At 37.0% G+C, this 12,662-nt stretch overlaps 2 protein-coding genes across 5 annotated transcripts in view; one reads left to right on the plus strand and one right to left on the minus strand.

The window, feature by feature from the left end:
• ASB3 (ankyrin repeat and SOCS box containing 3) overlaps window positions 1–12,662 on the minus strand; it is a 107,153-nt gene that overhangs the window by 79,660 nt on the left and 14,831 nt on the right. The window lies entirely within an intron of this gene.
• CHAC2 (ChaC cation transport regulator homolog 2) lies at window positions 1,237–10,949 on the plus strand. Of its 2 annotated transcripts, XM_005686599.3 has the most exons (3): window positions 1,237–1,667; window positions 7,644–7,679; window positions 9,396–10,949. In XM_005686599.3, exons 1-3 carry the CDS (start codon window positions 1,533–1,535, stop codon window positions 9,789–9,791), a joined length of 567 nt encoding a protein of 188 aa, XP_005686656.1. In that variant the 5' UTR covers window positions 1,237–1,532; the 3' UTR covers window positions 9,792–10,949. The 2 variants fall into 2 exon arrangements, with proteins under 2 accessions (XP_005686656.1, XP_005686657.1); XM_005686600.3 differs by lacking the exon at window positions 7,644–7,679 and having other exon boundaries at window positions 1,257–1,667.

Consider the following 12,662-nt stretch of genomic DNA (forward strand, 5'->3'; position numbering starts at 1 on the left):
AGGTTCCAGCCCTGGTTTGGGAAGACCCCTGGAGAAGGAAATGGCAGCCCACTCCAGTATTCTTGCCTGGAAAATCCCATGGACAGCGGAGCCCGGTAGGCTACCATCCATGGGGTAGCAAAGAGTTGGACAGGACTGGGCTACTTCACTTTCACTTTCGCTTTCTAAAGAGAAATAAAAGATAAAGCAACTGTGGCAAAATGTTAATTACATGGAAGACATAAATGGTCACCATACTCTATATTTCTAACTTTTCTGTATGTTTGAAATTTTTCAAAAAAATTGGGAGGGGGAAACTAACCATTCCCGGCAATGTGAAATCACAACTTGAAGAAAAGTTAAAAACTGGTTACTCTTAAACTAAGTTTTTCAAGTTTTTCTTTGTGACATTTTTCTGCTGACTTCTTAAGAGTATAAATAATACTCTTGAACCTGGATGTTCTAGTATTCTTTTACACGGTCGAAGACTATAAAACATAAATTTTCAAGAAAGAACAAGCATTTCTTTAGGCTTCTGTTCTCACATACATAAACATGGCCTTGACGGCCCAAGTGAGCTTCCTGAACAGTAATTCCGAGCAGCATCTCTAACCTGCAGATCAAAACGTTTTTTAGGATACTTGACCTGCTGGATAAATTAATGAAATCTGTTAAATTCTTCAACAGAAAAACGTACACATATCCCAAATCATGTATAAAATTTCAGGAGGTCCCACATATGGCTTCCAAAGCCTATGCGCAAGCTAAAAACATTTACCTACATTTTTCTGAGTGAGTTTCTGAGTATACTAAAGATGACTAAGATCGTTTCACAGAGAAAATTTTAATATATACGCAGCTTTTGTTGAAATGATAGCTCTTCCACAGGCACAAAACTTCTGTAGTAAACTTTGTTTTTGAAAGGTAAAAAAGACTTTTTTAAATGTAAATAAAGTCAAATACAGATTACAATCCCTGTTTGCATTCCCCTAGCTCTTGTTAAATGGGCAGAAATCCAGTTTTTAAAGCATAAGAAATGTCCTTCTACGTGCCACATAAGGTGCCCATAAACAGTTCGTCTCCGTGTATCTAGACCACGCCACCCAAGATTCCCACCCTCTCTCTTCTCCTCCCATTTGAAAAAACACACCCAACCTTCAAGCTACACTAAAAGGATTGTGGGTACTGTAGTCTTCTGACCACAAGCACCTCGGGAAAGGTAGGGTGATAAACAGAAGCTGCTGAAAAATCCATTGCTTAGCAGAGAGGAAATCAATGCTTCCAAATACCCTAAGCAAGCAGACAAAATAATAACGTTGACTGAGACAGACTAGGATGCCGTTCCTCGAACTGCAAGTCCCAGTGTGCTTTGCGCCCCCAAGAAGGGGGTGCAGGCTTTGCGCCTACGCAGCCGGTTTCTTGCGTCCGGAAAGTCGTAGACTCTTGCCGGCAGCAGCTCCAAGACAGCAGCTCAGAGACCACGAAGAGGGGACGGCCACTGCCGCCGCCGCTGCCACCACCGCCAGCCACCACGGAGGAAAAGCAAGGGAAAGATGTGGGTTTTTGGTTACGGGTCTCTCATTTGGAAGGTGGACTTCCCCTATGAGGACAAGCTGGTTGGCTATATCTCAGGCTACAGCAGGCGCTTCTGGCAGGGCAGCACCGACCACCGCGGAGTTCCTGGCAAGGTGAGGCGCAACCGGTCCCCCACACTTAATGTCCCCGGAGCACTGTTCCTCAACTCCTTTTCCAGCTCTGCGGGACTCACACCCCACCGCCGAAGGTCAGTAGGTTAGGGATACTGCTGCTGCCTCTGTGCACTTTCCTCGGCCACCTGCCTCCGACTCTGGGATCCTAATCCAAGGGCAGTCCTTTTGAAGCCACTGGAGATGCTGGTGGCAGTTACTTCTTGAGGAGGCAAGAAACGTGGGCACAAGCTCCCACAAGGCGACGTGCTGAGAGGGGATCCCATTTCTTGGCAACCACCCTCCCTCCCCACTCCCACCCTCGGCACAAAAAGGTGGGAAGATAAACCTTCCTGTCACCACGGAGTTGAAATACTAAAATCAACTAGTAAATTCAGCTTTTTAGCAATTAAGTTTATTGGCATTTCTGCATTCTGCCAGATTTTCATTGGTCTGAGTTTAAACGTGCATGTTATTTCTGGGATTTCTTTATATCTTTCCAAAGGTTTTATTTTATAACACCTATAGTCACAGAAAAACTAGTTTCCAAAATTATCTCTGGTTATAAAGGAACTTATGTTGATCACCTTGGTTGTCAGGTACTTCAGAAGTTGAGTCCGGCTTTGTTACCTAAGTAGCACCGTACCAATACTATATCCAACATTATTTTACTGTATTTTTCTTCAGTGGTTCTCCTCTAAATTGTAAATGTGAAATTAAGTTCTCTGATCCATTCTTCAGTCAGTTATGCAGGGACATTTATCTTAATACACTGTAAATACAGAGAATAACAGCTCACTGCTTATGCAAATCAGCCTTGTTTTTGACTGCAAGACAAATAATCCATAAGGAAAACTAAATTTTGAGTAATAATTTGGATAAGTTGAACACTTATTATAGCTAACTTTTAGAAGAGTACAGAATGTTTAATTGCTTATATGTTGTCTAAAATACTGATAATTATATGAGTTTACCACTTTCTTTAAAAAAAAATTAATACTGGCTCAGAAGCAGGAAATCTAAAATGCTAGAAATCAGATGTAGAAAGAGACTGAGGTTAATTCCAAAGAAATACCTGTAGTCTTGCATCATGGAAAAGGGAAGAGAAGAAGGCTGTAGTTTGCACCTGCTCATAAATGAGACACAGGATTAAAATCATTTTTAAAAAAGCCATTCTACCTCAACTAGAGCTGGTAAATTAAGAATCTGGCTTTAAGGTAGCAATGACTTGAAAAAAGAGGAGTGATTTACCACAAATGCACATTTACAGGCCAAAAGAGATTTCATGGCCAAACTATCTCCAAGAATATTGTAAAATAACATTTAAGACTTTAAAGAACTAAGTTAAATAAATTGCCTTTTGAGTTGTCAGGTGTGAGCACTTAAAATTGCCATCTGCAAAGGAATGCCTTACTAGGCTTTAGTTTAAAAAACCAAGTGTTAAATACTTATGAACATGGTTAGAATAGCATATTTCAGTACTTTCTACTCTCAACCAAAATGTTTGTTACACAGCACGCTGTTATGTACACTGTCAAAACAAACTGATGATAAGAAATCGCCAAGTCAATACAATTCATGAGTCTTTAATAAAATATTAAAGAAGGTAGCTATAAAAGTCGATATCTCTCTTTACTTAAATATACTAAAATATAAGGTAGGAAAGTTGGGGGCGGGGGCACTGCAGTGGCTAACAGTTTGATACCAATTTTTATTTAAAGAATCCATCCTATCATATTGAAGGAAAACCTAAAGCATTAAACATTTTCTAAGTATACTGTTCTGCTAAAAAAAAAAAAAACCGGAAAGAACATTATTTTACTTCACATTTTCTATTATAATGGAGCATAAGCCTTATATAAATATTAACTGTCTTACAAACAGAAATACAAAAGGCTACAGAAATACCTAGCAAATTAGAAGAATAATGTAGATTCTACATAGCCCTATGTTTTTTATAGCAACATATGCTCCTAGTGAGCTAGTCATCAGTACATATGAAATGTGATGTTACTAAACAAATGTTGGACTCATTTCTACATACTGTAATGTGACATTTGTAGGAAAAATACCAAACCTACTTCCTTTCCTAATTATGCTTTCTTTTTAGCTTCATTAAACTTTAATACCTTCCTAAGTTTAATTAAGCATCTTATTTATTTCTAACAAAACTAGCAATTTCTTATCAAATTAAGGATTTATTTTAAATGTGAAAAAATGTTCACATCAGAATGAATATATTTCAATTTCAAAAAGAGAAAACATTTTAACACAAGAGATGATCGTGAATATTTACATTTCTAGATGGTGATCAGAAAGGATTTATTTTAAATTTACATTTCTAGATGGTGATCAAAAGGATTTATTTTAAATGTGAAAAAGTGTTCACATCAGAAAGAATATATTTCAATTTCAAAAAGAGAAAACATTTTAACACAAGAGATGATCGTGAATATTTACATTTCTAGATGGTGATCAGAAACATTACTCATTACCCAGTGAAAGGAACCAGCATGGCTCATATTTCACATCCTCCAATCCTATTCACCTTTCAGGACCCCTTCAGTTTCAATGCCCTTCCCAAAAAATTTAAGTGCACTTACAAATTTACATTGTTTCCCCAATAATAATAGGAACAAGCAGCTTAAGTTTTATAAAATATTTCTGGGTAAATATATCAGTAGTGTCAACAGTGCATGCGTATTTCATCCATAAGCAGTCAAAAGGACCCATCTATTTTCCCTTAATGATTCCCTACATATGCTCGTTTTCTGTTTCAATTGTCACCACCTACATCAAGGACTTTACTACCTCTCCCCTTTTCATCAGTTACTACTGGGCGCTCACATATAAGTGGAAAACACCTATGCAAACAACAATACCTAATAAGTGCTATAAGGGAAAAGGTGCAATGAGAGTTTAGAAGGAGCTGCTGCAAAGTTGCCTGAAAAGACAGCCAAGCCTTTACGAAAAGAGTGGCAGGAGGATATCCAAGGGATTCTAAAGAAGGGCATTCCACTCTGCTGTGCAATGCTGCGCTGTGCCTAGTCACTCAGTCATGTCCGACTCTGCGACCTCATGGACTATAGCCCTCCAGGCTCCTCTCTCCATGGGGATTCTCCAGGCAAGAATACTGGAGTGGGTTGCCATGCCCTCCTCCAGGGCATCTTCCCAACCCAGGGATTGAACCCAGGTCTCCGTATTGCGGGTGGACTCTTTTACGTTTGAGCCACCAAGGGAAGCCCATTCCCCTCTGGGCACTGGTATATTCAAAGATATAAATGTTTGTAAAGGTCCCATCACTTCATAGCAAATAGATGGGAAAACAATGGAAACAGTGACAGACTTTATTTTCTTAGGCTCCGAAATCCCTACAGATGGTGACTGCAGCCATGAAATTAAAAGTCGCTTGCTCCTTGGAAGAAAAGCTATGACCAAGCTAGACAGCACATTAAAAAGCAGAGACATTATTTTGCCAACAAAGGTCCATCCAGTCAAAGCTATGGTTTTTCCAACAGTCATGTATGGATATGAGAGTTGGACTATAAAGAAAGCTGAGTGCCAAAGAACTGATGCTTTTGAACTGTGGTGTTAGAGAAGACTCTTGAGAGTCCCTTGGACTGCAAGGAGATCCAACCAGTCAATCCTAAAGGAAATCAGTCCTGAATATTCATTGGAAGGACTGATGCTGAAGCTGAAACTCCAATACTTTGGCCACCTGATGTGAAGAACTGACTCATTTGAAAAGACCCTGATGCTGGGAAAGATTGAAGGCAGAAGGAGAAGAGGTCGACAGAGGATGAGATGGTTGGATGGCAGCACTGACTGGATGGACGTGAGTTTAAGCAAGCTCTGAGAGTTGGTAATGGACAGGGAGGCTTGGCGTGCTGCAGTCCATGGGTCGCAAAGAGCTGGACACGACTGAGCGACTGAACTGAAAAATTATAAATAATTTGTTACAGCTTGAGAGGGAAAGTGGTAAGAAGTGAGGTTTGTAGTTAACTCATGCAAAGGAATTTTTATTTTATGCTGTAGAATATTATAACCCTGAAAAATTTAAAGCACAGGAAAACTCAAAACCCAATTTTTGCAACAAAAAGTCAACCCTGAGCCGTGTAAAACAAACTGGAGGCAGAGAGTGAAAGCCCTGAGGAAACTAAAGGATGATGAGAAAACAAATTTAGAAAATAATCAGAAGAAACAGCAACCAAGAATTAGTGACTAGGCTGGTGAAAGGGGAAGCAAGGAAAGGTGGAGAACAGAGCTTGTCCCACAGAGCACTAACATTTCCTCCTCACAGTCTACCTCCTTCCCACTTAAATGTGCATACTATATACTTTACCACCATGAACATCCTTGTATTGATGCTGGGAAAGGCTGAAGGAGAAGGGAACAACAGAGGACGAGATAGTTGGATGGCATCACTGACTCAGTGGACATGAGTTTGAGCAAGCTCCGGGAGATGGTGAAGGACAGGGAAGCCTGGCATGCTGCAGTCTATGGGGTCACAAAGGGTCAGACACAGCTGAGCGACTGAACAGCAAGCATACTTTAACACACCGATCTTCCCAAAGCATCTGCTTTTATCATGCCAGTCACCTACTAACTTGAGTGCTACAGTAGCGCCTCGTTTCCTGTTTCTCCCAAATTTCAGTGGCTTGTTTTTTCCATTGTCCCCCAATTTCAACTCCAATCTTTAGCTTTTCAGATTTGACTCTATCCTATTTCTCCAGTTATCCTTCTGAATCATCTTCCATACATGGAGAAGCTTCTGCTAAAGTCAGACACTTTGGCCTGGTTTAATTCTGCTTCTAGACCCTTACTCAGAATTGTGTCTTTCTTTCTGACCAACCAAGACTCAGAATTATTACTTCACTTAATAAACAGCATACATCACAGCCCTTAAGTATTCTCTACCTATTTCATATGTTAATAAGTTCATATTCCAGTCTTACAATATAAGCTTTTAAAAACCAGAATCAGTTTTATCATCTTTACAACAAAGAATAGGTATTCAATAAATAGTTCCAAATTCACTTTGAAATCGAAGGTAATACGGCAATTCCTACATGACCCCCATCAATATATGTATCCTCACTAGCATTATCTTAAATAGAAAAAAAGCTAACTATAAATGTCCAACAGTTCAAAAATGTTTAAATTATAGCTCACTGATGGTAGAGTATCATGCACCTATTAAAAAGTATCAGAAGACTAACAGGAAGATTAAATTAAAAAACATAATCCAAAATTCCATGTGTTGCATGATTACAAATTATCTATACAAACGGACAAAGACTAGAGGGAAACAGAAACAAGGATAGCACAAATATCTGAATGATTTAGGTTCACTATGTGTCTCACAGCAGGCATACAAGTAGGTAAAGTTGTGGCTTACAACTTTCTCACTAATGTCAATAAATACACAACCTTTGACACGAGATAGGACTTGTATTAAAAGAAAAAAAAAAAGGCAAATTCTCAGACTGTTTCAGACTTACAGAATCAGAAACTACCTCCAAGTAAGTTTTATCTACACTTGAGAACCACTTCTCTATAGGAAAGCACCCTAGAATGTCATGTTTTGTTTCTCAGTGGAACACTATAGCAATCTTTATTCCCTGAAGAAAAAAAAAAGTGATCAGAATATTTATTATCGTTGCTTCTTCCTTTTGCTTTTGATTTCAGTCACAGGTGTGTTTTTTAATATATCCATTCTAAGTGAATACAATATACCTATTATACACAAATGTAAGAGAATTTTTTAAAAAGGCCAAGATAGTTTGGATAAGATAGATTCTTTTAATTCACTTTAAAATTTATCATAAAAAATAAGTACTTTTTAAAAGTGCTCAGTATAAACAAATGAAGTTAAAATATTCCATGTCAACAGTAAGTTGCTAATGCTCAGTTAATGAACTTTAATTCAGGAAAAAATTTTTTTTTTTTTTTTTTTTTTTTTTACTTTTCTTAAAACAGCCTGGAAGAGTTGTGACTCTTGTTGAAGACCCTGCGGTATGGTATAATAATTCTTTTTTGTATAGTCTTTAATCGTAAAGTGTTAACATGTTTCATAGTTTTAATAATCAGTGAAATCTTATTAGCAGTCATCACAGATAATTTGAACTACACTGAGCCTAGAAATTCCTCTCTGTATTAGTTGTATTTCTTCTTATGTGCTGGGAAAAGTTGGGATGCAGAATTCAAGGTAGACAATGAAAAGCCAATGGCATGTAGTCTCATTTTTCCCTTCTTGATGAGTTTGTTGACTGAGAATTTTGTGGTCTCCTTTGACATTAATTGGAGAAGGAAATGGCAACCCGCTCCAGTATTCTTGCCTGGAGAATCCCATGGACTGAGGAGCCTGCTGGGTTACAGTCCACAGGGTTGCAAAGAGTCGGACACGACTGAGCAACTTCACTTTGACATTAATGGAGCCAACCCTCAGACAGCCAGATGAACACAAAGAATTAAATGAAAGCCTTAAAGCTTTCCTCACACTTGCTAGGAGTCTAATATTTCAGCAAAAATCTCAGTCATGAATTATCACTTTCTTTACTGCCTAATCTTATCGCTAGCACAACAGGTTTTTTTTAAAGTATGGAGTACTAGAAAACTTGTTTATTTGATAGTTCTCTGTTTCTTAAATATTTTCAATCATTTTATTGAGATCCAAATTTTACATTGTGAAGTTAAATATTTAACTTTAGAAAGGACTTCACTATATAAAAATCAAAGCAGCAAAAATAATAAAAATCAAGCAGCTAGCAATAGCAGATGAATGATGAAATTATGAAATGCTTTCATAACTTACATTAAGAAAAACATCCATAAAAACTGGCTCCAAACTGGTAACTAAAACTCCTAATTAGAGGTAATAAAAGGTACTTTTTTCCTATAGAATGTTAATTTATTCAAGATACTTAGCAACCTGAAGTTTAATAATTAAAAGTTGTCAAGAAACTAAGAAAGTCTGTGTTGCAAACTATAAATCTTGCTTGTATCACAAATATTTTATTGATAACTACAAAAAATCTTTGCAGCTAAAGTACATTGCTTTTACTGACACTGTTCATAGGCTCACTAGACAGTTTGCCATTTACTATTCTGGATGGAGTAATTTACTAAGGATATTTGAAAGTTTACTCAGTGAAGAAATGAACAAATAAATGAACCTATTGCCTTAATAGTTGATTACTTTATTACAGAGCTTTTAAAATACAGAACTCTTTTTGCAAACAAGGGAACAACTAATATATTATAAGGGCTTCCCTAGTGGCTCAGCAGTAAAGCATCCACCTATCAATGCAGATGTTGGTTTGATCCCTGGGTCAGGAAGAGTCAATGGAGAAGGAAATGGCAACCCACTCCAGTGGGTTTCAGCATACTATCAGTGAAATGATTATGGATTAAAGATTTAGAACTGTATTTTTAATGACTAAATGAAGATCTGATATTTTTTATTTCAGTCCCATTAGTTAAAAGACATAATTTTAAAAATTTAAACAAAGATAAATATGCTAGTATACAAGGAAATTAATTATTCAGATTGAAGAATTTAAAATGCTTATTTCCTTTATTATTTAGTATTACCTCTTCGTTGCACATTAAGGGAAGCAAAACTGCACTGATTTCTAAGAATATACAAGATACTTTCTTAGCTCATAATCTATCTTCACCTATTTTAGCCTTGTAAATACTAAATAATACTTTCTTTTCATTTTTCAACAGGGTTGTGTATGGGGTGTTGCTTACAGACTGCCAGTAGGAAAGGAAGAAGAAGTAAAAGCATACCTTGATTTCAGAGAGAAAGGAGGCTACAGGACCACAAAAGTCATTTTTTATCCAAAAGATTCCATAACAGAACCATTCAGTGTGTTGCTATATATTGGAACATGTGATAATCCTAATTATCTTGGTCCTGCACCTCTGGAAGACATTGCTGAACAAATTTTTAATGCAGCTGGTCCAAGTGGAAAAAATACAGAATATCTTTTTGAACTTGCAAATTCTATGAGAAGCCTTGTGCCAGAAGATGCAGATGAGCATCTTTTCTCTTTAGAAAAATTAGTAAAGGAACGTTTAGAAGGAAAGCAGAACTTCAATTGCATAAAAAGACCTAACTGATTTTTCCAAACAAGCAGAACTTTTAATCTTCAGAGAATGGCTTCACTGCACAATAACAATATGATTTGTAAACGTCTTTACTTGAAAATCTTAGTTGTGTTTAATGTTGTAGTCAAGATAATATCTAAATTCACAGTTTAATTGCAATTGGCCTGGAACTCATACATACTCAAAATATTGGGATACAGATAAAGAAAAAATTCATTTCAATAATATAATGAATGATTCTCCAGCTATGATATTGACTACTTGCTCATGAGAAGTTCTTTAGAAAAATACAATGAAGGACTCAGTTCAGATCTTGTTTTTATCTAAATAAATACAATTCTGTTGTTTCATATTGCAATTTTAAAGTTGTAGAGAATTAGACCAAAAGTCCAATAATTATAATAAGGCTATGCCTTTAATATATTCCCATATGTTAACTCTGTAATCATGGTTTAAGATAAATAAGCTTGAAATAACATATAATTAGATATATATGGTAATATAGACAAGATTTTGGCCTTGATCGTGAACTTCTTTGTTTAGATTTTAAATGAAACTCCAATTTAAGCCAAAAAGTTAGCATTCTAATATAAAAACTTCCTTGGAATTATAATGTACTGTATCTCTCCTTTTTTGAATAAATGTATTTTACTATACAGTAAAAACCCTTTGAGCTAGAAAAGCACAAATTATACAAATTACGTCTAACAATTTATCACTCAATTTGTATTAATCTTATACTGAAACTTTAAAAAAAAGGCTTTTTGATATTACAGATTAACAGAAACATATATAATGAAAGTTTGCTGTTTGAAATGGCATTTAGAATTGTAATTTTTTAAAGTAAGAAGTGGCGTTACCTGATCATTTGCTACAGTTTTTTTTTCCTTCTTACATCTTGTCACTTAACAAAGGTATCCACTAAATAGTGTGATGATGCTGCCCACCTAGGAACCATGTATAATTAACGCATGCAGAAGTAACCTTGATTCAGACTAATCAGATCAGTTCTTATTAGAAGGGATTTCCTTCTCAACAGGACATGCAGTCTCTCTAAAATCTTTCAACATGAAAAGAATTTCAGTACCACATCAGATTTAATGTGAAACTAATAATTAGTACCGAAGTTGTTCATGTAAAATAAAGCTGTCCTTTTCATGTTTTTTTTTTTAATTTGTTATAAACACCTTACTTGGTAATTTAGTCAGCTATATAAAATTTAAAATATTTTCCAACATTTTCAGTATTGGCTTTCTGGAAGGCATTTCCCTTGTCCTATACAATAAGAAAAGCACTAACATTCATTAATGAATATTTCATAAGGATGTACTAGGCACTTTACACACAGGAGCATCCTCTCAGCTTGTTTTCATAGTAACTTGTATACAAGTACACATCCAGTAAGTAGCAGAAGTCTGTGTCTCTGTTAAAGCGCAAGAGTCTACAATATATTTAAAAATCCACATCTTTACTAACCTACATCTTTTTTGTGTATGTAATGAAATAATATGTGACTTGTTAGATAGAGATATTAATTTTGATATATACAGATTCCCACAAATATAATTAGCCTGTCCAAGAGTCACATGCCATAGCTCAGAATCACATAGATGTATTCAGAGATTCAGTCTTCCATGTTACAAATAAACCTAAGTCCAAAGAAATTTTTAACTCCCAAAGTGATTCTTCTACCATTTAATACATGTTACATATCAAGGGAGAGGGATTACTTTGTGATCGAGCCACATTTGTATCCTTCTAGACTTTCAGTTATTAATAGAAGTTAACTTGAAAATACACATATTGGTATACCATCCACATTTACAGGGAAGCCATGATCCAAAAAGCCCAGGAACAGGAACATTCATTTCCACTGCGATGGGGAGAAACACAACTAAATGGATAAGATAAACAATACTAAATTGGCAGCTAGGGTCTGGAGCCCACAAGTGACTAAGAATCTATCATAAAGGTAATAAGCTATCTAGAGCAAAAGTTTGGAGAAGGCAACAGCATCCCACTCCAGTACTCTTGCCTGGAAAATCCCATGGACAGAGGAGCCTGGTGGGCTGCAGTCCATGGGGTCGCTGAGGGTCGGACACGACTGAGCGACTTCACTTTCCCTTTTCACTTTCAGGCACTGGAGAAGGAAATGGCAACCCACTCCAGTGTTCTTGCCTGGAGAATCCCAGGGACGGGGGAGCCTGGTGGGCTGCTGTCTATGGGGTCGCACAGAGTCGGACACGCCTGAAGTGACTTAGCAGTAGTAGCAGAGCAAAAGTTATTTTTGTTAGCAAAAGTTTCCATTGTTTCCCCATCTATTTGCCATGAGGTGATGGGACTGGATGCTATGATCTTAGTTTTCTGAAAGTTGAGTTTTAAGCCAACTTTCACTCTCCTCTTTCACTTTCATCAAGGGGCTCTTTAGTTGTTCTTCACTTTCTGCCATAAGGGTGGTGTCATTTGCATATCTGAGGTTATTGATATTTCTCCTGACAATCTTGATTCCAGCTTGTCCTTCATCCAGCCCGGCATTTCACATGATGTACTCTGTATATAAGTCAAATAAGCAGGGTGACAATATACAGCCTTGACGTACTCCTTTCCTAATTTGGAACCAGTTTGTTGTTTCAAATGGCAATCCACTCCAGCACTCTTGCCTGGAAAATCCCATGGACGGAGGAGCCTGACAGGCTACAGTCCATGGGGTCGCAAAGAGTCGGACACAACTGACAGACTTGACTTTTCTAACTGTTGCTTCTTGACCTGCATACAAGATCTCTCAGGAGGCAGGTAAGGTAGCCTGGTATTCCCATCTCTTTCAGAATATTCTACAGTTTGTTGTGATCCACAGTCAAAGGCTTTGGTGTAGTCAATAAAGCA

Source organism: Capra hircus, chromosome 11 (genome assembly GCF_001704415.2).
Source record: "Capra hircus breed San Clemente chromosome 11, ASM170441v1, whole genome shotgun sequence".
Taxonomy (NCBI): Eukaryota; Metazoa; Chordata; class Mammalia; order Artiodactyla; family Bovidae; genus Capra; species Capra hircus.